Below are 27,123 nucleotides of genomic sequence, written 5' to 3' on the forward strand. Positions count from 1 at the left end.
TCTCACTGCCAAACGTTTCCCCCGGCCCTACTGTGGGAACCTTTGTTTTCCCGCTTTCGGAGCCCGCCAGTGTGGGAACCGTTTCCGAAGAGGCCACCGGGACCAGACGGATCGGCAGGGCGGGGCGGAACGGTGAGTTGTGCTGAGCGACTCTGCTCCCGGCAGCCTCCTGGAGGCTCGCGACCTCCCCTCCCAAACCCGCGCTAGGGGTTAGGTGGGAAAGTAGCTACGTGGGGTATTAGTTAACTCGCTCCTCGAGGGGAAACATCGTAATTTGCGGGCGGTTGCGTGCCCTAGACTAACTGCTCTCCTCTTTCAGTGAGGACCGGGCTTCCTTCGAGGGAGTTGCGGGCCGGGGCATGCGGACTGAGAATATTTCTAGGTCTAGGGACTAGGGACTTGGAACCCTGCCTCGGACTTTGTTAGAGGGTTTTTGTGACTTCTCTACGTAGCTCCCTCCTTGTCTCTCATCTTTTGGCTTCCCTGTCAAGGACCATCCCTCATTCTAGGCCTTCGGTGTGTCATGCTTTGATCAAAGGATTGACATTCCTTTTCTGTTTGCTGTCAGCTTTCAGCCACTTGATTGGTTTGGAATCGGAGCCTTTTCTCCTGCGATTCCAGGTGTCCCTAAGGCATCTGTTATCCAGAACCAAGTGGAGGAATGAAAGCGGCAGCATCTTTAAAAGAATGTTTATTGGAAGGGGTTGCAAGAGCTTGCGAAGTCATGAAGGAAAAAGTTTTTTAGAGTCATTATGAAATGGAAATGGTAATACTGCACTCTGTGTGAATAGATTCAGTTTCCTTCATCTGGGGCACATGCGTATGATCAACTTTGGACTTCTTTTGAGATTGGCAGGTAGGGTGAAAAACAGATCTAGGGGAAAGCACATACTTATATTTATGTATGAATGCCCAATTTAGGTTGAGAGGTCACAGAAGCCTCATAAGGTGACATTTACCCAAACCTAGTTCATTCAATAAATATTTTAGAGCCCTTATTAAGTTTGAAGCACTAGGGATATAACAGTGAACAAAACAAAAGTTCCTGCTCTCATGAAGTTTACAGTCCAGTGGGATTAATGAATTTAAACAAGCCAGGTGAAAGATTATGAGAGTATTACAGTTAGGAGGATTGTCCTACAAGCCCCCAGTCATGAAAGAGGTGATTGTCTTCCTTTGCTTTTGCTTTTTGATGTTTGCAGATTATTTTGTGGGGGTAGGGGCGAGTTACTTTTGTGATTTTTGCTAAAGGGACCTTGGAAATGGCTATAATTGTATAGATGGAGACATAAGACCGCTATATTTTGATCACTTAATTCCAGTAATTCTATAGCTATTATTTTTGCGGTACTTTGTAGACTGGTAAAGAGATAGGCAAAAAGATATGTATAGATTCTGCCCTTAAAATACTCAGAGTTTTATAGGGGACATAACACTTGTGCCAAAAAAAAAAAAAAAAATGCTTCAAGGTAGAAAGTTGCACTACCATGAAAAATCACTATGAGATATCCTTGAAGGGAGAGATTATTAACAGGATTTGGAGTGGAGAGGGGCACAACAGCTCTCAGTAAAGTCTTCATGAGAAGTAGTATTTGAACAGGTCTTGATAGGATGTAGAAATATAAAAATGAGTGAAAAGCTTCCCAGACAAAAAAATAAGAGTGGGAAGGCCAGCTAGCTATTAGGCAGATCTGAGGATGATAAATGATAATTTTTGTGCCAATTACTCAATCTTCTTAAATGCTAAGCGAAGAAATTTAGGCTTTATTTAGAAGGTGATAGAAAGCCCTAACTTCTTAGCATGAACTTTTTTTTTTTTTTAATGAAAAAGAAGAAAATTGGATTTCAGGAAAATTAGTGTGGCAACAATGTTGAAGTCAAGGAAAATAACATGGCTATTGCCATAGTTCAAATAAGTTAATAAAAACTGAATTCCAGTAGTGGCTGCTCAAGTGAAAAGTAGGACAAGTGTGAAAAATTTTGCTGTCAAAATCCACAGGAGAGGCCTGCTGATTATTTGACTATAAAGAATAGAGAAGGACTCAGTGAAGGAAAGATTTGGGTCTCAGACCTGACTAACAGAAAGTTGTATCATTCATTAAAAGTAAGAGCAGGACAAGGAACTTTTCGGGAAGATAATCAGAATCTCAATTTTAGTTATATCTGAATTTGAGATGCCATTAAGGAGCCAGATAGACACATACACTAAGCATTTGGAAACATGGGATTTAAATTGAAAAGATTTGGCTTGCATTTGTAATCCCAGCACTTTGGGAAGCCACAACAGAAGTTTTGCTTGAGCCCAGGAGTTTTAGACCAGATAAGAACAACATAGTGAGACCCTGTCTCTACCAAAACTTTAAAAAAAAGATTAGCTGGGTGTCGGTATGGTGGTGCATGTCTGTAGTCCTAGCTGCTTGGGAGGCTGAGGCAGGAGGGTCACTTGAACCCAGGAGTTCAAGGCTGCAGTGAGTCATGATCTCAGTGCACTCCAACCTGGGTGACAGAGCAAGACCACATCTCAAAAAAAAAAAAAAAAAAAAAAAGAGAGAGAGATTATAGTTGAGGTAAAACATATTAAATCATCTGTCCAGAGATGATAGTTGAAAACCTGATATGTGTAGGATTACCAAGAAGAAACTGCCAGCAGAACTAGGAAGATAGCCAAGGACAAAAACTTGGGCAATACCAAAAGCAACAAAGATCAGAAGATAAGCCAAAGAAAGAGTAGTGAGAGATAGAAGAGGACAAACAGAAAAGTTGAGTGTAACAGAACTCAAGGGAAGAGAAAGTTTTATGAAATTGGAAGTAGATAACAAGTATTTACTTGGCCGACATTTACTGTTATCTGCTGTTTTCCAGGAATTCTGCCAGACAGGGGTTACAGCAGTAGGTAAAACCAATCCACTGCCTGCCTACATGGAACTTAAATTCTATTGAGAAAGAAAGATTATTTACATAATTAACAGTGTGATTAATATTTCAAATAAGTACAGAATGTTTTTGGACTATAAAATGGTAAAACTTCTAATTTTGTTGAGGGAATGTGCAGGAAAAACTGAAACTTCAGAGGTGACTTAAGATGGAGGTGGGGGTGGCACTCTTTCTACTGAAGTGCTAAGGTAAGAAAGAGTATCTTGGAGGACTTGAAATAAGTCAGATAGCTATAAAACAGAGTGGGAATGGCCTAAGATACTACATAACATTTAATAAGTGTGAACTATGTGCCAGGTACTGTTGTAACTTCCTTATATGTGTTACCAGATCATATAGAGCAATGGTCCCCAACCTTTTTGGCACCAGGGACCAGTATCATGGAAGACAATTTGTCCATGGACCCTGGGAGTTGTGGGGAGGTGGGGTGATGGAGGTATGGTTTCAGGATGGTTCAGTGAATTACATTTATTATGCACTTTATTTCTATTATTATTATTACATTGTAATATATAATGAAATAATTAGAAAACTCACCATAATTTAGAATCAGTGGGAACCTTGAGCTTGCTTTCCTGCAACTAGACAGTTTGATTTGGGGGTTATGGGGGAAACTGTGATGGATCATCAGGCATTAGATTCTCATAAGGAGCACACAACCTAGATCACTGGCATGTACAGTTCACAAGAGGTTTCATACTCCTATGAGAATCTGATTCTACTACTGATCTGACAGACAGAGCTCAGGTGGCAGTGCAAGTGATGAGCAGCGGCTGTAAATACAAACGAAGCTTCACTTTCTTGCCTGCTGCTCACTTACTGCTGCATGGTCTGGAGGTTAGGGACCCCTGATGTAGAGAATTAGAGACCTTGTTAAGAATCTTATTCCTTAACCTTTGGATTATAAGAAGTGATAAAAGGATTTTAAGCAAGTGAGTGATATGAAAAGGTTTAGAGGATGACAAGAGTGATTGTGGGGAGACTGATTAAGTTATTGCAGTGGGTCAGAAAATAGATGATGATAGGTTGGTCAAAGGTGATGGCAGTAAAGATTGAAAAGGGTGGATAGATTTGAGATATGTTTAAGAGATTTAGTTATTGAATTGGGGGTGGGAATTAAGGAAGTGGGAAGAGATAAAGCTGCTTCCGAGTTACTGGCTTGGGCATTAGGGTAAATATCATTTGAAAAAGGGATTACTAGAGGAAGAACTGGTTAGGAGAAAAGGGAAGAGCGTATGAGTGGCTCTGTTGAAGACATGTTCAATAGGAGGCACCGATGAGATATCCATGTCAACCTGGCAGTTAGATCTTGGGAGAGAGGCATAGACTGCAGAGATATATTTGTAATCACTGGCAAAATATTATATCAGATTGTCTGGGGCAATAACTCCCAAACTTTAGAGTAGTAGATAGAATTGCCTGGAAGGTTTAATACAGATTTCTGGACCCTACTCCTGGAGTTTTGTCTTCAGTAGGCCTAGAAATGGAGACCAAGAGTTTGCATTTCTGAGTTCTGACATGATCCCTATGCTGCTGACCCGGAGAACACATTTTTGGAAAAAGATAGAACAAATCAAGGAGAGACCCAGAACCTAGCATTGAGGATCTCATTTTGAATTGGATAGGAAGAACCTACAAAGATAACTGACAAAGAAGTAGGAGGGAAAATTAGATGTATTAGGTTTACCTGACTAAGGCTGCGAATGACTCGTGAGAGCATTTTTATGGAATAGTGGGGACAAAGGCCAAATTGCAAGAATTGCTGTGTAAATAGAAAAAATGAAGAAAAAGAGTACAAAAGTAGATGATTTCTGAGAAAGTTTTGTTATAAAAGAGAAAAGATAGAAGATATTTGAATATATTTAAATGTCAATGAAAAGATGCCAGTAGAAAAGGCTGAAAAAAAAAGATATGGTAAATAATTCATAGATCAAGGTTTGAGAGATGACAAGAAGAGATAGGATCAAATCTAGGTGACATTGCATAGAGAGCCACCTTCTCCTTTTTTATTAGATGGGAAAGAAGAAAGGATGGGTGCAAGTAAATTTGTAGATGTACTGGAAGGAAATTTACTTAATTACTCTCTGACAGCTTCTCTTTTTTTTGTGAAGTAGGTGAGGCCATGTATTGAAACACAGAAGCGATTTTAAAAGAAAAGTATAACTGATCTTTGCAGAAAATACAGAAGTGAGTTGACCAGAGAATTGTGAGAGAATTGCCAAGTTGTATTGAATGCCAAGCTGAGATTGGTGATTCTGAAGATACAGAGTGTATATGTATTCCTTTCAGTTGGACTTAGGTTTGGGTGCAGGCAGAGAGAGAAAATAGCTAGCAGGGTGGATGTCTATAAAATAGGTAAAACTGTAAGGCTTTAAGGTGCCTAGAGTACTGAATGAGTTATTGAAAGGTTGAACAACAGAATGAGCTGGATAGGAAGTAAAATGGCATCCTGCAATAAATCAAGGATAATAAGAGATAGAGAGAAAGATCATTGTTTAGTAATGGGGATTTCTGTGTTATATGCATTTGACACAGCTAATTCCTAGTATCACCTAAGAATTCGCTCCTATCAATAATACTACTACCACTTCCCTAGGTCGTTGAAAGTTTAAAGTGGTAAATATTAATTTTCTGACATTCTTCTTTTTTTAAAGCAACACCTACGTTTTAAAATGAAACCTGCATTTAATATATTAAATTTCTTTCATGTATACATTTTTCTTTCATATACACACACACAGGACTTTGTGTTTTCTAGAACACTAATCCATAGTAAGAATGATATGGCTATTTTACAGTCTGTTTTGGCCATGGGTGTAGGAATATACAGGAAAGGAATATACAGGAACTATATGGAAGTAATGTGATTTGGTGTAACTCCAGGAAAATATTTTTGTATGTACAGAGCAACACAGTTACACCAAGTTGCCAACCTCTTGTGACTGCTGTAGAAACAACTTCTTTCACTATACGGATATTTGCCAGTAAGGAAGGAGAACTAACAGAAATTAGAGAAGGCAACAAAAAAGGGGGAGTAAAAGTAAGATAGAAAACTAAAATATTAAATATAAACCACGTAACAATGAGTGTTTTATTTTAGGCTCAGCCAGTGTTTTCTGTTTGGTGAAAAAACAAAAAGGCCAAGAGGGTGCCAATAAGGAGAAAGCAGAAGGGGCAAGAAATTGGAGGCTTCTGTAATAAAGAACAAGTAGAATGAGAATAGAGAAATGAATAAATAAATACAGAAGAAAGATTGACTTGGTACCTTGAAGGGATCCCTGGGTTAAGGCAGTGGAAGAGATAGAGTAATGGAAGATTGTAGTCAAAAAGGAGAATTGATTGTAATAAAAGAGAAGAATAGTTGTGGCAAGTTTCAGATTTCACTGGCTGAAGATAAAGCTCCTTGAGGTTCACGATCAATTATATACATACACTAGTATCACTACGTATGTGAATAGATTTTTTTAAAATAAATAAGTAGAACTGGGTGTGATGGCTCATGCCTGTAATCCCAGCACTTTGGGAGGCCGAGGTGGGTAGATCACAAGGTCAGAAATTCGAGACCAGCCTGACCAACATGGTGAAACCCCGTCTATACTAAAAATACGAAAATTAGCCAGGCGTGGTAGCACGCATCTGCAATCCCAGCTACTCAGGAGGCTGAGGCAGGAGAATTACTTGAACCCGGGAGGCAGAGGCTGCAGTGAGACAAGATCCTGCCACTGCACTGCAGCCTTGGTGACATAGTGAGACTTCATCTCAAAAATAAATAAATAAATAGAAATAAATTTAAAAGTTAATATTTTTTTCCCTGCATTCCACTGTGGGGACCACTGGGCCAGAAGGCCTTGTTAGTAATTTAGGTCAGGGGTACAAAGTCTGTTAAGTTTTATAATGGCAAAATTGCATAAACAGAACTGACTCCAAGGTTCCAGCTGGAATGTTGGTGTTGATGACTTCCATAGTCTTGTAATCTAGGTCCTGACTCTTATCATCTAATCTGTAAAGCAAAGCTTTTACCTGTGGTTGTAGAAATACATAGCAATAAATCCTTGGCTTTCATTTTTTCAGCATACAAATTTCAAGTAATGGTTTTTCTAATATATCACAAGGATTCTTTTAGGTGTCAACCCTTTAATCAGTACCCAGTAAAAGAAATTGTTTCATAACAATCTGGATAAGTAAACTGCTATTCCCATTACCTAGATGAAATGAGATCAGTAGAAAGATTAGTAAACTGTCACAGGAGTGGAGTTTAAAGGAAAAAAAAAATTAGGCTGTTACTCTTGTATATGCTGAAGGAATGGCACATTTACCCTTTTAATCATGGAAATTTTATTGAGGAGCTATTTTTTCCTCAAAATATACTTGGTGACCAGCCCCATGAGTAAATTTTAAAATAACTTATCTGTACCTGTTATTATGTAGAGGTGATGTATGTAATGATATAATTTTAAGAAGTGACAGAGGCTGCTTTTCAATTTTGTTAAATTCTTATAACAGTTTGAGATACGGTTACTTTTTCATTATAGTACGGGCCTTTGGACTCCTTTTCTTGGGTTATTCAGATGATATTTTAGTAAAGTACAGAATTCGACAATAATTTTGAAGTTATCAGGTAGATAACTAATACCTTCCTGGAAACTTTTTTAAAAAAAGCCTAGGGATGTGTATGTGTGCCTCTTGTCAGATGTGGAGAGGGATGAGGAGTGCAGTTGGAGGGGTGGGAACAAACAAAATCCATTTTCAGACGTGCTTTCATATGCCAGGATTCAACCTACAGCAAGTTTTAATGGTGTTATAAACCCCTGAAAGTGGGAGATAACTGTGGAATTGCTGACAGTTCCCTAACTGTAGCAGTGCAAGTGTGTTGCATTCTTATAATATTAACCTCAAGGATCGAAGAAGATTTCAAGCTATAATATATTGATCAAAGGATTGAACACAAAGAATACATTCTTATTCTGATAATTTTTTGCCTGGAGAGGTCTTTGAAAAAGTGACAGCCAGAAGCAGAACCACATGATAGCATTGGTATTAACTAAAAACAAAACTTTTTAATGTGGAATTTCATAAGCCTTTGATGTATATCTTTATCCATCTTGGCTATTTTTAAGGTCCTTAGGACGCAAAGCATCATAGGCACGCTGTGTGTGTGTGTGTGTGTGTGTGTGTGTGTGTGTGTGTGTGTCCCCACATGCGTGTTTTAAGTAGATAGGATATCACCCCTCAGAGACCTTACTTTTAAAAATAGGTTAATGCATGAGCTACCACAATCTAAATAAGGTTATCATTAATATGTTTTTGAGACATTAAGAGTTGAAGTAAAAGCGACAACAGTGACCGTGATAGCTAATCACTTAACACACCTTTTCACAACTGCCCTCTTGTGAAACCCCGTACACACACGCACAAACACGTCAACACTATCTTTATTTATGTTATGGAAATAAAGTTTGAGAGAAGAAATTTCAATACAGAGTAAACTTGACCTAAACACATCAAGTTCTATGTACTGAAACTGTAAAGTGTATCTTTTAAAACAGGTAGGAAGGAGTTCTGTGGCAGGGAGAAGCTTACATGCATTTAAAACTTTACCATTGAGATAGATACACAGAAAACTGATAATGCTAGTTGTTTCAGGGGGAAGAAACTAGATAATGACTGTCAAGAGTAAGAAGGAAGTTTACTTTTATCTGTAATAACTTTTTGGTAATTTTAAATTTTATATCGTGCACATTATTATCTATTATAAATAAAAATCAAAAGTATAACTTTGACATAGGTAATTGTGCATTGTCTTCTAAATTACTTCCTCTTTTTTTCCTTCAGGTGTTTGCAATGGCTGCTACTGTGAACTTGGAACTTGATCCCATTTTTTTGAAAGCACTAGGTTTCTTACATTCAAAGAGTAAAGATTCTGCTGAAAAGCTAAAAGCGCTGCTTGATGAATCTTTGGCTCGAGGCATTGATTCCAGTTACCGTCCATCCCAAAAGGTACCTACATGAATTAAAAGCTTGGAGAGAGTTTTGTAAGGCATGTAGTAGTACATTGATAACATATAGACCATCTCAAAACAGTCTCAGCTGAAATAATCTTTCCATGTGGCACAAAGTAATTATATTCTTTATTTTTTTTCTTTCCTTAAAGTTTTTACACCACACAGAAAAATTGGCTTCAATTTCCGATTCTTTATGATCAGAATTTTTTTTTAAGTTGCTGAATGTAACCACAACTTACTTCTAATTATTCTCTAATGTTTTAAGGATTAAAAAAAATAAAAGGACAGATTTTCCAACAAAATAAATTGAATATGGGTAGGAAAATTTAAGAGAAAAGGAGGTATGGATGAACTTGGAGAACTGTGTAGCCCTTATCTTGATAATAACATAGTAGCCAATGGTGGCTTTATGTGAAGAGAATATACGTTTTGAAACCACACATACCTGTTTTAAATCCCACTTATGTGTGATAATAATAGACAACATATCTTGATGTCCCAGGCACTTTTCTGAGTAGTTTAGGCGAAAAATTAATTTTAATTATAATGATCCTTTAAGATAGATACTTTTTTTTTCATTTTACATAAGGAAACTGAGGTATGTAGTAACTTCATTTCACCTAGTCTCTGTTTATTGGTAAAATGGGGATAATAAGGACTACTTTGCAGAGTTGTAAAAATGGAAGGAGATACAGTAAATAAGTCAGCCTGGTACATAATAGGCTGTCAGTGAATGACAACTCTTATTATATTTCCTAATACCTACTAAGATATTCTTTTGAATTCTTCTAAGCTCTGGCCCTGAAACTCCAAATCACTCAGGTCTGTGGACCCAGGCTCAGAGCCCAAATAAATGCTGGTATTTTGTCCCCAAAAGGTAGAACATGACTAGCTCAAGCCTAACCAGAATCTGAAGTTCAAGAGAGGATCAAGTCCCAAGCTCAGAGCCCAAGTAATTGCTGGTGTTTTGTCCCCAGCCACCTTTCAACACTAGGTCTAGTACTCTGAAGCCTTTTTATTGTACTTTGAATAGCAGAAACATTGTGACTTCATTTCTTCCATCCATTCTTATTCCAGTAGGTTCATGAGTTCAGACTGAGCAAATCAATACAGGCTGGTCTCAAAACTCCTGGACTCAAGAAATCTGTCTACTTTGGCTTCCCAAAGTGCTGGGATTACAGGCATGAGCCACCACGGCTGGCCCACAATATACTTTTAAGTTTCATTTGCATTATTAACGTTTTCTTCAACACTTTACTAAGTCTACACCAGTGGTCAACAGACTCTATAAAGAGCCAAATTTGTGGTTCAGATGGTCTCTGTTGCAACTATTTAATTCTGCGATGGTAATGTGAAAGCAGCCATACATTATACATAAATGAATGGTGTGGCTGTGTTCTAATATAAGTGTTTATAAAAAACTATTTATAGGCCTCAGTTTGCTAACCCATTGTCTAAGCAGTCAGCACAATAATATATCAAGCCCTGCCACCGCTAGTTCAGATTTTTCCTTTCCCTTCTTTTCCTTCTCAGAGGTAATTACTATTCTGAAATTGATGTGTATTATTTCCATTTATACTTGTGTACTTTTACATATTATCACAGTAAAATGAAATGCATCAGCTGCTTTACTTTTATTTAGAATAGCATGGAGTACCTCCCTTTTTAGGGAGAGGGTTTTCCGAGGAATTGCCATATACATAAACAAGTTTATGCATACTATTAATAACAATAAATAACAAGTTATCTATATCAGCAAAGCTATAATACATGAAGAAGGAATTGAAGTTTTAAACAGAATGAAAAAACTAGCCACACACTGAGAGAAAATATTTGCTAATCATATATCTGATAAAGGCCTTGTACCCAAAACCTATGAAGAACTCTAAAACCAATAATGAAACAAACATTCATTTTTTTAATATGGGCAAAATATTTTATCAAATAGTTTACCAAAGAAGATATATGTATGCCAAATGAACACTTGAAAAAATAGTTAACATCATTAGCCATTGGGGAAATGTAAATTAAATCTACAATGAGATACCACTACATACTTATTAGAACATCTACAATTTTAAAAGACTAGCCATACCAAGTATTGGTGAGGCTAGGAAGGAATTGGAACTCTCAGATATGCTTGGTAGAATTGTAAAATGGTACTACCACAGTTTGGCAATTTTTAAGAAATTAAACATATTATTACTAAGGAAACAAAAATGTTTTAGTGGGGTTCTAAAATGGAAGTTTATCTCATAAAGAACGTACAAAATTAGTTGTGATGAAAAATACTTACCATATAACCCACTCCTAGATATTTATTCTAGAGAAGTAAAAACATAGGTATGTCCAAATACTTGTACATGAATATTCGTAACAGCTTTACTTCTAATAGTCCCAAACTGTAGACAACCCAAATATCCACCAATAGGTAAATTGATAAATAAATTGTGGTATATTCATTCAGTGGAATATTATTCAGCAATAAAAAGGAATGAACTATTGATACACTTAACAACATGGATGAATTTCAAAAGAAATATTCTAAGTAAAAGAAGCCAGACCAAAAAAGAGTACATACTATATGATTCCATTTATATAAATTTCTAGGAAATGCAAACTAATCTATTGTTTCAGAAAACAAGTAAGTGATTGCTTGAGGATGGGAGACATATTTTCTCTAGGGTGTATATCTGTAAGAGGGTAATAACAAAGGGCCACAAGGAAATTTGGAGGGGTGATACATATGTTCATTATGTTGATTGCAGTGATAGTATCACAGAGGTATATATATGTCAAAACTTTGAAATTTTGCACTTTAAATAAGTGCGGTTTGGGCTGGGCGTGATGGCTCATGTCTGTAATCCCAGTACTTTGGAAGGCTGAGCGGGTGGTTCATCTGTGGTCAGGAGTTCGAGACCAGCCTGGTCAACATAGTGAAGCCCTGTCTCTACTGAAAATACAAAAATTAGCGGGGTGTGGTGGCACGCCTGTAGTCCCAAATACTTGGGAGGCTGAGGCAGAAGAATTGCTTGAACCCAAGAGGCAGAGGTTGCAGTGAGTCAGAACTGTGCCATTGTACTCCACTCCACTCTGTTGCCACTCCAGCGCAACAGAGACTCCATCTCAAAAAGAAAAGTTACAGTTTATATATCAATTATTTCTCAATAAAGCTATTTAGCTATTTAAGAAAGGAATATTACATTGGTTATAATGAAATGTCTTAATTTTTAACTGAAAATTGTTTTGATTAATCCATTTTTTATAATTAGTCTTAATATTTAATTACTGGTATCTTTTTTCAACTTTTAGGATGTGGAGCCACCCAAAATTTCAAGCACAAAAAACATTTCCGTTAAGCAAGAGCCCAAAATATCATCCAGTCTTCCTTCTGGCAATAATAATGGCAAGGCCCTCACAACCGAAAAGGTAAAGAAGGAAGCTGAAAAGAGACCTGTTGATAAAGTAAGATTTTGTTTTAATCTTGTTAAAAGAAAAAAAGTTAATTAGTTGTTCCATAGGCAGAAAGAAACAATGTTTTATGCCTGTTTCTTTTATGTAATAATAGGTATAGATATATAATAGTCATCACTCAGTGAATATATATTGATAGCTATAGATTTTGACTTTTCAAAAAATGAGTAAAATTTACAAATTTTAAAGTTAAATGGTTAAAAGTTGTTATCAGTAAATATTTGAGCCCTAGGAAGTATAGTAATTTTGAGTGTAAACTTTACTCTATGACTCAGAGATCCTAGATGGAACAGTTGTTGAGAAGAAAAGATGGTTACACTTTGGGAGGCCGAGGCAGGTAGACTGCTTGAGCTCAGGAGTTCAAGATCAGCCTGGGCAACATGGTGAAACCTCACCTCTACAAAAAATACACAACTCAGCTGGGCATGGTGGCATGTACCTGTAGTTCCAGTTATTTGGGGGCCAGGGGGTTGAGAGAATTGCTTAAGCCCAGGAGACAGAGATTGTAGTGAATGGAGTTCGTGCCACTGCACTCCAGCTTGGGTGAGGGAGTGAGGTGCTGTCTCAAAAAAAAAAAAAAAAAAACCAAAGCAAGAAAGAAAAGATAGGAAAACGCATACATGTAAATGACTAAACATAAACTTTATAGAATGGCATGCACCTAAACGGGGCCAAAGATAATTCTTGGATTGTCTATTTTTAGATGATTTCTACAAATAGTAATTAAGATTTTAGTAATTAGGAAAAAAATACATTTAAAACATATCTTCAGTAATCCTTGCCCTCAGGATGGACTATATTATCCCGTATGTTTTCATACTTTTGCTAAATAGTGGCTATTCATAAACTGTTATGTTATTTCTCTGCTTTTAGATTTACATAAATGAGGCTGGGCACTGTGGCTCATGCCTGTAATCCCAGCACTTTGGGAGGCTGAGGCAGGTGGATCACTTGAGATCAGAAGTTTTAGACCAGCCTGGCCAACATGGCAAAACCCCATCGCTACTAAAAATAAAAAAAAATAGCCAGATTTGGTGGCAGACACCTGTAGTTCCAGCTACTCAGGAGGCTGAGACATGAGAATCGCTTGAACCCAGGAGGTGGAGGTTGCAGTTAGCTGAGATTGCACCACTGTACTCCAGCCTGGGCGACAGAGCAAGACTCTGTCTCAAAAAAAATATGTAAATGATATCATACAGTGTGTGTGTATATATCCTTTGGTAACATTTTCTTCACTCAACTATGTGCTTTTGAAATTTATGTATATTGATGCATGTAGATCTAGATTTCTTTTAGCTACTGTATAATACTTATTCTGTAAATTAACTAGTTTATCATTCCCCTACTGATGTGCAATTAGATATTTCTCCTTTTGTTCTATTAAAATGCAGTTTAAGTGAACTACATTGTATATATGTCATGTTAATAGTTTCTATAGGAGGTATACTTATAAGTGGTTGTAATAGGATATGACATCTTCAACATTACTGGACATTGCCAAATTGCTATCAAAAGTAGATGTACTAAATTTACACTCTCATCAACAACATATAAGAATTCCAAATTCCATATCTTACCAGGCTTCTTCTTTTTTGCCAATCTAATGGACATATTAATAATATTTATACCTTAAAGAAGGGAATCTGAATTTGCTCTGAAGCAAACATGGTAATGTGTTAAGTTTATATGGTAGAAGTAAATCCATACTAGTAAGTCTGTACTGGTAAGGCTGTACTAGTATAAGTAAATCTATCAAACTTCCAGAATTCTTTAACAGAAGTACAAAGTAAAATACAAATGTTTGTTAAACTGTTGTGATTTATTTATTTCTATCTTGCTGGTTTCATTTAATGTACTGATAAATTCGTTACAATTCTTCTACAGATCTTTAATGTGCACATTTGTCCCTAAATATGTGAATATATCTGTAAAATCAACTTGATCATTGCCTACTGTCCTTCTTATTCATCTTTCAGTGACTTAAGGTTTATTTTACCACATTACTTTATTATTTTCTGATGCCTGCTTTTTATAGATAAAATCAGACGTCACTGAAGGAGTTGATATTCCAAAGAAACCTAGATTGGAGAAACCAGAGACACAGTCCTCTCCCATTACTGTCCAAACTAGCAAGGACTTAGCTATGGCTGACCTTTCCAGTTTTGAGGAGACCAGTGCTGATGATTTTGCCATGGAAATGGGATTGGCCTGCGTTGTTTGTAGGTAAGTTGTGCCTTGCCACAGATTCTTCTGTTATTTTGTAAAGAACAGACAACCCCTTTCCACTCCCCAACCCCCAAATCAGAACAATTGTTGCACATTTTCCATTTTGTTTTTATTATTTGGAACTGGGGTGGAGATAAGTAGATGCCTTATGAACTGCCCGTATAACACCTTAACATATCGAAAATTGTCAACAGTTTTGTCTTCCCAACTGTAACTTTTAAATCTGTTATGTTGTAGTAACATTTTCTGCATTTTTGTGTTCTAGAGGGAAAGCAATTATTATATTATGATATATATATCTATGATCATCTAAGGCTATGGTGATTGCTTTTTGTATTGTTGAAATTTATACTTTTTTATACACATGTGGTTTCATTCAATTAATCTGATCACACATTTATTGAGCACCCTGTGTGTAAGCAGTAATGTGCTAAGCACTGTGGATTATTAGGTCCAGTTCTCACCTTCAGGTAACTCATATTAATGAAGAACAACAATAACATATAGCTAACTAACGTAAGGGAATTTAATAGAGATACATGCAAAATGTTATGAGACTGTTGCAGGACTAGTCAGAGTCGACTACCTTCTGAGAGGAAGGCAAAAATTACAATGAGAAATGACAAGGAGAAAATAGCCAAATTTAATTAAGGCATTCTATATATTATTGCTGACCAAAAGCTTTAAAAGTTTATGCTTTTGTGCATGATATGTGTTGGGTTTGTTATTTTGCTCTTTGGATTTCTGGGATTTTTTTTTTCCTTTTTAATATACCAAACATTACCAGAACAACCCTGAAATAACTTTTTTTTCTTTTTGAGACAGAGTCTCACTCTGTCACCAAGGCTGGAATGCAGTGGCATGATCTTGGCTCACTGCAACGTCCACCTCCTGGGTTCAAGTGATTCTCCTGCCTCAGCCTCCCAAGTCATGAGGATTACAGTCATGCACTACCATGCCCAGCTAATTTTTGTATTTTTAGTAGAGACAAGGTTTCACCATGTCAGCCAGGCTGGTCTTGAACACCTGACCTCTAATGATCTGCCGTCTCTGGCCTCTGGGATTGCAGGCATGAGCCACCATGAGCCACCATGCCCAGCCCCTGAAATAACTTTAAATTATTGCATTAAAAAAAGTAGTGTAATGTCTAATGGTATCTTTTCTTAGGCAAATGATGGTGGCATCTGGTAATCAATTAGTAGAATGTCAGGAGTGCCATAATCTCTACCACCGAGACTGCCATAAACCCCAGGTGACAGACAAGGAAGCAAATGACCCTCGCCTGGTGTGGTATTGTGCCCGATGCACCAGACAAATGAAAAGAATGGTAGGAATCATATTTTTCTTTATTTTAAACAGTCTGTCAATGTTTTTGTTGGTTTGGTCTTTCAAAACAAAGATTTGAATATTTAAGTTACTGAAAAAAATAAACTATTAGCTGATTATTTAAATGTTTGTATGTATAGTGTTTATATTCGATTAATATTTCTGTGCCTAAAGACCAGACAATGTTATGCGCATTTTTCTCTGTTTAGTTTTGTCTAATTCTAATACAGACAAACAAGATTGGCGACACACAAATTATGAATATTGCTTACTAGCCTGTCAACGTATTCATAAACATTTAAAAATAGCATGCAGCACTGAGAAGTGGTGAGATACAAAGCCCCACTATTTGTTGAGGTCTGGTAAGGAAATACAGAAAATTCCTGAGTGAGCTTAAACCACCGAATGTCTAAGATGTGCACAGAGGCAATATTTATATGTATGTATTTGTCTTTCCAGCTGTGTTTCTCTATTGCTTAGTCTTTCCTTTTCATTGTCCTCAAGTGACCATTTATCTCATTCTTTCAATTTACTTTCTCTTTTTATTGTTTACTAACATACCCCTCTTTAATAGCATAGTGAAATGTCTTTTCATTTGTTATACTGGATAGTTTTCTAACTTTTATTCACTTATATAGTAGATAAATGTTACAAGAAATTGCTATAATGTCCTATTCACCACTTCTCCCTCCCACTTCCATCTCTAGTCCCTGTCTTAAAATAGTGATTCTCAATTGAGGAGTTCTCATGTCTGTCAATTAAATGAATTTCTACATAAATTTGTCTAACCAATATATCTTTTAAAGGTCAGAGTACTTAGTTAAAAGTAAAAATTCAAGATACCCATTTTACTTTTTAATCAGTTAAATCAGAAATAGGAAGTGTTTTTATTTATTCCTATGAAATAAATAGTAGTAAATGAAAAGTGTGTATATCAATAGTGTGTATATTTCTTGCTTGCAACAGGAAATTTCTGTGACAAGTTACAATCTCTTCCACTCAGTTTGATTTTTATTTAATTTATTATTTAAATTAGCCCTCCAGGATCTCAACTGAAATTACTACAGATGAGCAATACATTCCAGAGCATTGATAAGAAGCTACTAAGAATTGGAAATTGTCAAAAGAAACAAATTATGACAATAATGTCTTTCTTTAGTATGTCCTCAATGTTTCATTATTATTATTATTATATTACTTTAACTCCCTTACTAGCTAAAGTAAGCACTATTCTTTCCCATGTTTTTTCTCCTCCATTTTTTCTGATTTATTTTATGTAAATCTATGTTTATGGTTCTAACCCTTGTTCCTGGGTGAGCTTCTATAGCTGACTAGTCTATAGATACTTTAAATTTAATATATTTAAAAGTAAAAGTTGTCCTTTGTCCAGTTTTTTTTCTGCAATTGCCTGAATTAGAAAACATCTTTGATGCCTCTCTTAATTCCATATCCCTTTGTTTACCAGATGTTTTAATTCTACCTCTTATATCTCTCTGAAATCTATTCATTTCTCTTTTATTACTGTTTCACAAATCCATTGCTTGTCTATTGCAATAGCCACTTAAGAGATCTCCTTGCTTCCCATCAATCCACTTTGCCTACTATATCATTAGAATTATTCTAAAATATTTATCTGTTTATATATGCCCAGTGGCTCTCAATTACTTATATAATGAGGTTATACTCATTAGGGTGTATATATGGACCTTCTCTTTTTGACCTGACTCTACCTTACAGCTTCTTGTCTCACTGCTTCACCGTACACATTCATATACCCTGGCCACTCTGGCGTAGACTAAGTGTGCCATTCCCTGAATATGTGGAGAACTTTCATTTTCCTATATATTTTGTTTCTCAGCTTCTTCTCTTCATCTGAGATACTGTTTATTCTTTATCTGCTTTGTAAATTATCTAATTTATCTATAAGATCATGTAGTTCATTGGCATAGCACATAAGCAGAGCTTAAGACTGGATGCATTCTACATTCTGTTCTTATTTTAAGTTAAGTAAAATGAAGTAAATGGAATTTTTTTTTTGAGACAGGGTCTCACTTTGTTGTCTAGGTTGGAGTGCAGTAGAGTGACTGTGGCTCACTGCAGCCTCAACCTCCCCGGCTCAAGCAATCCTCCTACCTCAGCCTCCCAAGTAGCTGGGACTACAGGCGTGTGCCACCAGGCCTAGCTAATTTTTTAAATTTTTTGTAGAGATAGAGTCTCACTGTGTTGCCAGGGCTGGTCTTGAGCTCCTGACCTCAAGTGATCCTCCTGCCTCAGCCTCCTGAAGTGCTGAGATTACAAGCATGAGCCACTATGCCAGGCTAAATGTAGATTAGTACCAGAAATCAACAGTAAATCTGGTCTGTGTGTCCAAAAGTCAAAGTAGCAAATGGGGAGTCATGGCTAATATTAGAACATGACTAGAATACACCCAGAGTAGATGTGGGGAGATACCAAAAGACATAATCTGAAGTGAGCCTAAAGATCAGAATCCAGAAAATATAAGGTTTAATGAGAGAATTTTGGAACAGTGGGATTCTAAATCCATCATTCTAATTATAATTGCTTTGAGTGAGATTCTCACATGTACATTGGTTATTGTTCCAAGGTATCTCAAAGATATTATAAATAGCACCTGATATCCCCATTCTCCTTGCACAGATTCCTTAAACTGGGGCAAGTTCTGCAATATGCATTATTGTAGGAAGACCTAGTTAAGAATGTTGTGTTTATGTATGGCAGGGTCCAAGGTTATTCTTCAGTTCTGTAATTTTCTCTCTACCCAGTAGTGGGTTTTTCCCCAGCTTCAGGTGAAAGACTCAAAACACTTATTGCCATGGTTCTCAATCTAAGGTAGTAACACACTCCTATTTTGCAGCATTTAGAAATATGTGGGTTTTTTTTTTTATTGCTGCCATTCTGGCAGCTAGTGCCTTAGTGGAGAATTTTATTACATTGTGCAATGTGTGAAGCAGTCACCCAATGAAAATTTTAGTGCCTTTGTTGAAGAAAACTGAATCTGTAATTATATTGTAGTATTATCAGTAAAGGACAAAGGTTTATGGGTATTTCTTGCTCAGCTTCTAAGATGGCTGGATAAAACAGGGGAGGCAGAAGAAGATCCAAACATTATCTCTCAACTAGAAGTACTTCCTGGGGCTTCACCATAATTAGTCTTTGTCTGTTAAAGCATACAAGTTAGGTGGGTCCTCAAAATCTAACCTCTGGAGTAATAGATGTGAGTGGAAGTCAGTGTTAAGATTGAAAATCATGGTTTTGAAGTCATATGTTCCTGTTTTACTGTGTGGGATGCATTCTCATAACATGGCTTTGCAATAAAGGGTAAGATAACCCTCCTTTCCTGCTAATAGGAGATATTTTACCACAGATAATCTTCCAACATTCTTAATATTCTTAATCTGATCGTTACTTTATAAATCGTGTTAAAGATAGGTGTAGTTTGATATGGAAGATATGTAGTATAAAAAGTGATATGAATTGAGATTTAAGGACCAAAACTGTATAGTTTGGCAAATAGTAGCACAAGATTACACAAGAAGGCCCAAACAAGACCAAAAAATAGGCCAAAGTTTGACTTCCAGAAATGGTGACAAATTGTTAATAAATTTCCTGGTATAGTACTGTATGGGCTTATGAAGATTATCGAAGACTGTGGAATGAGGGGGGGCATCTTTCCCTATTCAGTATGGATGGATTTTTCTGAATTCAATTTGCTTATCCTTTGTAAATAATAGTGATGAATAAACAGTAACTTTTTGTTAGCACTCAACGTGTTCCAGACACTGTGCTAAACTCTTAAATAGTCATGATTTATTTTCATGACAGATGATATTACCATTTTACTGACGAAGAGGATGAGGCTTTTAGAGATTCACATATTTTGCCTGAGGTAACATACCTAGAAAAATAGTTGCTGGGTTTTGTTGTTGTTTTTGTTTTGAGATGGAGTTGCACTCTTGTTGCCCAGGCTGGAATACAGTGGCACGATCTCAGCTCACTGCAACCTCCACGTCCTGGGTTCAAGCAATTCTCCTGCCTCAGCCTCCTGATAGCTGGGATTACAGGTGTCTGCCACCATACCTGGCTAATTTTTGTATTTTTAGTAGAGTTGGGGCTTCACCATGTGGGCCAGGCTGGTCTTGAACTCCTGACCTCGAGTGAACCACCTGGCTCAGCCTCCCAAAGTGCTGGGATTATAGGCATGAGCCACTGCACCTGGCCAGTTGCTGGGTTTTAATCCCAGCTCTGTTTGACTCCAAAAATTACTCTTAAACACTGTGCATAACTGTTTATAAACAGCTGTAATTATCTACCTAGAAAACACTAAAAAAATAAACTCAAAAATTATTAGAGTTTATAGGAGAATTTAGTAAAGTGCCTAGTTATGAAATAAAGGGAAAAAATTGATTATTGTGAAATAAAACTGAAAATGCTTATAAAAGAATAGTGGGTGAAAATTCTTTGATAACATAGAAATTTGTATTTATGAACTTTCTCTAAAGATTTAGTGTGGCTAGTTCTACAATGTGGAAAAACCTCAAAAAGTGTCATTATTTATCAGTAGTTTTTTTTTCTTCCTATTCTGCATGTAAAACCATATAAATGATCTGAGCTATGTTTCCTCAGCAGCTGAGGGATTTATGCCTAGACCCCAAGAAGAAAATTCCTATGTATTTGACCAACTCCAATGAGAAATAAATGTACTTCATCATGAGTAAAGCAAATGGTTACATGTAGTTTGTGATTTTTCTTTTTTTAAAACAATTTTATCTCATTAAAATATTTAACCCTATTCCGTATTATTTCTAAAGTTTAATATTATCTTTACTGTTTAGAAACTAATACAGTCTGTAAAACCATTAATATAATAAAAATAATTTGTCAAACAGCATATATATTCATTATCAAAATATTTTTTTAAATGTTCAACTGTATTTTATTTCAATGATGAGTCCTGTGTTAGATTATTATCTTTTTGTATTTTCAGTTAAGATTTTGTATCTGATTTAATCCACTGATTTTTACAGGCTCAAAAAACTCAGAAACCACCACAGAAACCAGCCCCTACAGTTGTTTCTGTAGCTCCCGTTGTCAAAGATCCATTGGTTAAGAAACCAGAAACTAAACTGAAACAAGAGACAACTTTTCTAGCATTTAAGAGAACAGAAGTCAAGGTATAGTAGATTCTATTTTTGTCTAAGATTATGTCTTAAAATTTAGTTGACTAAACAATAGTTGCTTGATAAAAAATTTAATGAGAAACTTTATTTACTAAATGGGTATATTTTAGAAATTAAGACTTCTATTAGGTAGAAAGGGAACATTTATATTATTATTTAATGTCTAACTCTGCTGTTTTTTTTTATCACAAATAGGAACAGTCTATGATGATTCCAAAATGACATTGTTTGCCATTCTTATGTGGTTAGATACTTATCTCCAATTAGAAATCTGTTTTACATTCAGGCTGGGCAACCTGGCTCATACCTGTAGTCTGAGCACTTTGGAAGGCCAAGGCAGGTGGATCACCTGACATCAGGAGTTCAAGACCAGCCTGGCCAACATGATGGAACCCTGTCTCTACTAAAATACAAAAACTATCCAGGTGTGGTAGCAGGCCCTGTAATCCCAGGCATGATGGTGGGCACCTGTAATCAGCTACTCGGGAGGCTAAGGCAGGAGAATCACTTGAACCCTGGAGGTGGAGGTTGCAGTGAGCCAAGATAGCGCCATTGCACTCCAGCCAGGGCGACAAGAGCAAAACTCCAACCCTCTTCCCCCACCCCCAAAAAATAAATCTGGTTTAAATTTTAAAATACCTCTGCCCCAAGTGGCAACAATTTTCCTCCCCACAGTACTTACACTACTTGAGCAGATTGGCCTTGTATTTTTTTTCTTCCTACTTATCAGCTATTGAAGGAGCTTTCTTGCTTTGTCTTGTTTTGTTTCTTTATAACGAACTTTCAATGGTATCTACCTCTTATACCAAGGGATCACATTTTATAGCAAGAGTATTACCTTTCTCATTCCTAAGTTTGCATCCTTGAAATCATACTACATTATTCTTAATATCTTGGCATTTTTATATCATGGAAAACAATAATTTTCTAATCTAATTTGTAACAAAAAGAATACTTTTACTGAGGTACACATTCCAATGTTAAGCATAGCACTAAATATGCAAAAAAAGAAAAAATAGCCTCAGATTCTCAAAGATTGACCTGAGAAAACTCTAGAGTTATTGCCTAAGTGATTATAAGTAGTAAGCTTAATACCCTTGGTGTGATGAAGAAGAATATGAAGTACTTTAAAAACACGTATTGACAATTATATTTGCATATTACTTATCATTTTAATTTGCCAGGGAAGATTTGCTATCCAATGGATATCCATTATTGATTTGTCACATAGGAACTTGGTGAATTGGAATAGAAGTAAGAATAAGCAGTTTATTCAAAGTAATTAGAGTTGCTATATTCTGCACATAATCTTTTTTTAGTAGATTTTTATACTAATCTGTTACTACTGAAGTTTATTTTTATAAAATTTAACATGAAATCATTTTATGGCAAACAAATTAAAGCCTTTGCTGTCATATTTGTTTTGATTAAGAGATCTTGTGTTTTTTAATAAAGAATTCACTTTTTATAAAAGTGAATAAATTTATACTATAAAAAAATTGTCCCAGTTACATATAAAAAGCAAATGTCTTTTCTAACTTGCCCATCTAGCAAATGGGCAAGAAACATTTATAGTTAAAAACTTGAGAAATTTGTTTTGTACACTGAAATAGTTAGAAATTACTTGTTCTCCATCGTTTGTGTTATTTTGCTTTATGTGTCCTGATAGTATTGTAAACCATCTGTCATGTTGAAAAGCAGTACTAAGCAACAGCAAGCTATTAACATAAAATGCCAGACACATAGAACTTGCTTTCTTGCTTGTACTTCACAAGCGTTGGTCTTTTAATTACCAAAGATAGGTTTCTTTTGTGAAGTTTGTTGAAAGATCATTTAACCATATGGCAGACAGTTTTATGTTTAATAGCGAGAGAAGGAAAAAAATTATTTCATAACTGAAAAGTAAAAGTTTACTTCTTGCCTTTTTCTCCCATTGCTGGTATACATTCCTCTAGGAATGTATGGCTTATGTAGTTTTTCTTCTCTGGATAACTTGATAAGATAGTTAATATGATACTGTAGGAAAACATCCTATCAATTTTCAGAGTATTTGGACAAATATCTGGATTCCTTCTCTTAAAAAACAAAGATCTCAGAACTCTGTTTTTGTTACTTTTCACATTGGCTAAAACTATGCATGCAGACAATATTGAAGGCTACCTTTCAAGAGTTAAAAATGTTTTATCAACCCTTTCAGAGTTAAAATTATAACTGAATATATTTTAGGTACAGTAACTACCATTTTAAAAGTAGGATGTTATTCTGTAAAATTTTACCTTTTACCTACGCATGAACTTAACACTTTTATGCATCTTCTTAAGAGTATAAAGATAGAAAAGGTGTCAATAAGAAGTTCAATTCAAAATTAATGTGAACTACATACATTTGTTCGTATTGTGAAAGTGAAAAAATCTATTCTTGTGTGAACAAGAGAAATATGTATTTATGTAGTGGCATTGGTATCACTGTAAGCTTCTGATTAGCCAGGGAAGTTAATCAGAGAAGTTGAGATGATATACCCTTACGAAATGTATCAGAGAGTAAGTCAGTCCTACCCAAAATGTCACTGTGCAGCCTAATGAGGAAATTTATAAAATTCTTATTAAAGGAGTAGGAACCCCTTCTATGGTAGTTTAACCGGAATCATGGGCAAATTGTGAAACTAAAATCATGAGACCTTTTTAATACATATTTTGCAGTCCTGTTGCTGTTGCTCAAAATTTAGAACATTTTTTTAGTGGGTTTGGAATCTATACAGCTGTCTTCTTTCTCACTCAGTAAATAAACATTGACTGAATCTCTTCATCTTGGTTATGTTCTCTTGAATATTCTGGATATGGGCATTTTTGTCCATTATGAATGAATTAAATTTTTGAAATGATCCCTAGTTATTTGGAGCAAAATCTAAAAGAATTGGATGTTTAACTAAGCTAGATAATACCTTGTTGGGTAAAAAGTATGTTAAAGCACTAAATCTGGTTTTCAGATATAGCTTAAAACTGAATCTAAAAGCAATTCCCAAAAAGGAATTTCATATATTTTCTTTTGGAATCATTAGAACAAGAATATGGCATCAAAAAATTTCTGCTTTGGAAATGATAATACCAACTAGATACAGATAAGTTTTGTTCTGTGTGTTTTTTCAGACCAGCTTCATAAGAAATTAATTTGGTGGTGTGATTTAAATTTCCCAGTTCATCACTTAGATATAAAAAGTCTAACAACATTTATATTTTCAAGGATGTTTATATAGGTATTGATTATACTTGGCTATAATGTAATATTTACCTTATTTTTTTAGACATCCACAGTTATTTCAGGAAATTCTTCTAGTGCCAGCGTTTCCTCATCAGTAACTAGTGGCTTAACTGGATGGGCAGCTTTTGCAGCCAAAACCTCCTCTGCTGGTCCCTCAACAGCAAAATTGAGTTCAACAACACAAAACAATACTGGGAAACCTGCTACCTCATCAGCTAACCAGAAACCTGTGGGTTTGACTGGTCTGGCAACATCATCCAAAGGTGGAATAGGTTCCAAAATAGGTTCCGGTAATAGCACTACACCCACTGTACCGTTGAAACCACCTCCACCTCTAACCTTGGGTAAAACTGGCCTTAGTCGCTCAGTTAGTTGTGACAATGTCAGCAAAGTAGGTCTTCCTAGTCCAAATAGTTTAGTTCCAGGAAGCAGCAGCCAACTAAGTGGGAATGGAAATAGTGGAACATCAGGACCTAGTGGAAGTACTAGTAGCAAAACTGCTTCAGAATCCAGCAGCTCTTCCTCAGCATCCCTTAAAGGTCCAACCTCACAAGAATCACAGCTCAATGCTATGAAGCGATTACAGATGGTCAAGAAGAAAGCCGCCCAAAAGAAACTCAAGAAGTAATGTGGCCAAGTAGTTTTTTTATATCATAATAGCCTAAAGATGAAAGACTTATTATTAGGATATAATCTGTAACATACTGTAATTTAATAAACATCTTCATAATCAAATTTCTATCATTTCTTATTTTAAAATGCTAAATATTATATAACAAAACTTGGAAACTTTTATTTTAAATCAGACTTCAACATTTTTATTTTAATGATTTCCAAAGTGTGTGAAAACAATGATTAGAATGACTGGTTCTCAATGAAAACTTCCAAAGATTGATAGCATCTATGAATTTAAGGAAAAGGAAAGAGTTTGTCTTCTAGCAAAGCCCCAAGAGTTGATCCTGATGAATGAAGTGCTTTATATGGTGGCAGAGATGACCCAACATAGTTTTCTATTTTCCTCCCAATATTCTGGGTGTTCATTTCATAATTGATTTTCCATATCAATGGATTTCCCTGATTTACCATACCTCATATTGTATCTTTACCTTTTTTATCACCTCATTTCAGTTATTTAAGGATATATCATTTTCCAATAGATTGTGAATTCTCATGCTGTTTAATACGATATTTTTCTCATATTGCTCACTTTTTCCTACATTGCCAATGTAATATATGCACATAATACATAATAAATAAGAATTTTGATTAATCCCGGTTATGCATATTCCTGATAATTTTTTGAAGAAAAATACCATTTCCTAAGAGTCTTTGTGGATGAAAATGTATGATTTGTTCACACACTTATGGCTTCTTCCTATACTATAAAAGAAAAGGCTATCTTACTTAGTGCTCAAAATGTTACAGCATTTTACCTAATTTTAGTTAAGTTTGTATACAATAAGCTCCTATATAATGATTAATTCTTGAGATTTTGTACATTGTTAACCCATTTATGACATAGGTTGCAAATTTTTTTAGTGAAAAGTCAGACCTTGGCGATGATCTTGAGCAGTAGGGTATAATAATACCCACAAGCTAAGCGTTGCAATAATGGAACACTAGGCATAAATGGGTTAAGTCAGAAAATGTGGAGGGTCTGAGTTGTCTTACTTGCAAGCTAGCAAATTAACCAGCAGTTGTTGTACATATATATTCTGAGAGAAGATAGGAAGCCCTCTGCATCAGATAAACAATTTATTATTTACAGCAAAAAAAACTGGACATCCAACAAATCCCTACATTCACAAGACTCTGAACAGCCTGTTCCATCAACCTTGATGTGTGCCACTAAGTCTTAACTCTACAAATCTCTAATTTCAAACCATCTTCCTTAATCCCTAGGTTTTTCTAACTTCATCATTCTAAAGTGTATGGATGGATAATCTCTGTAAAGACAAAGTTTTAAAATTAAGCTTGGTCTTTTTTTTTTTTTTTTAAGGAAAGATTATTATTTTAAACTACTCTGTTAAATAGTGGTGGTAAATTATTTGTAATAAATTAGAATTCATTATCTCAATAGGCAGCAAATGTCTGTTTACCCCATGTGTAAATAATGAATTATCTCAATCCTACAGAGACTTGCTTTGAGAAACAGATTTCTTTTGATAATGTATCAATTTAACATAAACCCCAGTTTCCCTTTGGGGTCAAAGAAACTAAAAAATATATATTCATAATTGTTTATAGTTCAGAGCCAGTTTGGACTAAACAAAATGACCTGACATAAAAACTCAGCTCAGCAACTATAACAGTTGATGTAACCTCCGTACCTACAAAAAATGAAAGCAGTAATGTTTATTACACTTCACACATTGACATTTGAAAACATTTATCCTGTCACAGAAAATATGTGCTAGATAGAGTTGAGAAAAGAAGCAATTATTTTAATTTCTATTATACCTCAGAGAGGACTTTAACCAGTTTAGGAGGTAATTTATCTTTCACTGAGCATGGCTCTTTCTATAGATAATATGTTTATATATATACTTAGGATATGTACATATGTATAAGTACACATTAATACAGTATTTAGCTCAGATTGGTATTTTATAGTGGTATATTTGGTATTAGAGTTTAAATTGTCTCGAGATTTTAGACCTTGATTTTTTTCATATCATAAAGTGAGCTACAAGACTCTTTGAGCG

At 35.6% G+C, this 27,123-nt stretch overlaps 1 protein-coding gene across 4 annotated transcripts; it reads left to right on the forward strand.

Moving 5' to 3' along the window:
• The first annotated feature begins 2 nt into the window (after positions 1-2).
• INTS12 (integrator complex subunit 12) lies at positions 3-26,195 on the forward strand. Of its 4 annotated transcripts, none has more exons than XM_032254871.1 (8): positions 74-132; positions 569-856; positions 8,767-8,931; positions 12,249-12,401; positions 14,446-14,633; positions 15,804-15,963; positions 21,008-21,154; positions 24,462-26,195. In XM_032254871.1, exons 3-8 carry the CDS (start codon positions 8,776-8,778, stop codon positions 25,044-25,046), a joined length of 1,389 nt encoding a protein of 462 aa, XP_032110762.1. In that variant the 5' UTR covers positions 74-132; positions 569-856; positions 8,767-8,775; the 3' UTR covers positions 25,047-26,195. The 4 variants fall into 4 exon arrangements, with proteins under 4 accessions (XP_032110761.1, XP_032110762.1, XP_032110760.1 ...); XM_032254869.1 differs by having other exon boundaries at positions 569-766; XM_032254870.1 differs by lacking the exon at positions 569-856 and having other exon boundaries at positions 3-132.
• Positions 26,196-27,123: the final 928 nt, after the last annotated feature.

Source organism: Sapajus apella, unplaced genomic scaffold, assembly GCF_009761245.1.
Source record: "Sapajus apella isolate SASKATOON/1434 unplaced genomic scaffold, GSC_monkey_1.0 scaffold87, whole genome shotgun sequence".
NCBI lineage: Eukaryota > Metazoa > Chordata > Mammalia > Primates > Cebidae > Sapajus > Sapajus apella.

Bases quoted from the DNA above. Each gene is read 5' to 3' on its own strand.
- INTS12 (XM_032254869.1), top strand. The intron at 12,402-14,445 runs GTAAGATTTTGT...TGCTTTTTATAG, and splicing joins AAAAGAGACCTGTTGATAAA to ATAAAATCAGACGTCACTGA. The intron at 15,964-21,007 runs GTAGGAATCATA...TGATTTTTACAG, and splicing joins CCAGACAAATGAAAAGAATG to GCTCAAAAAACTCAGAAACC.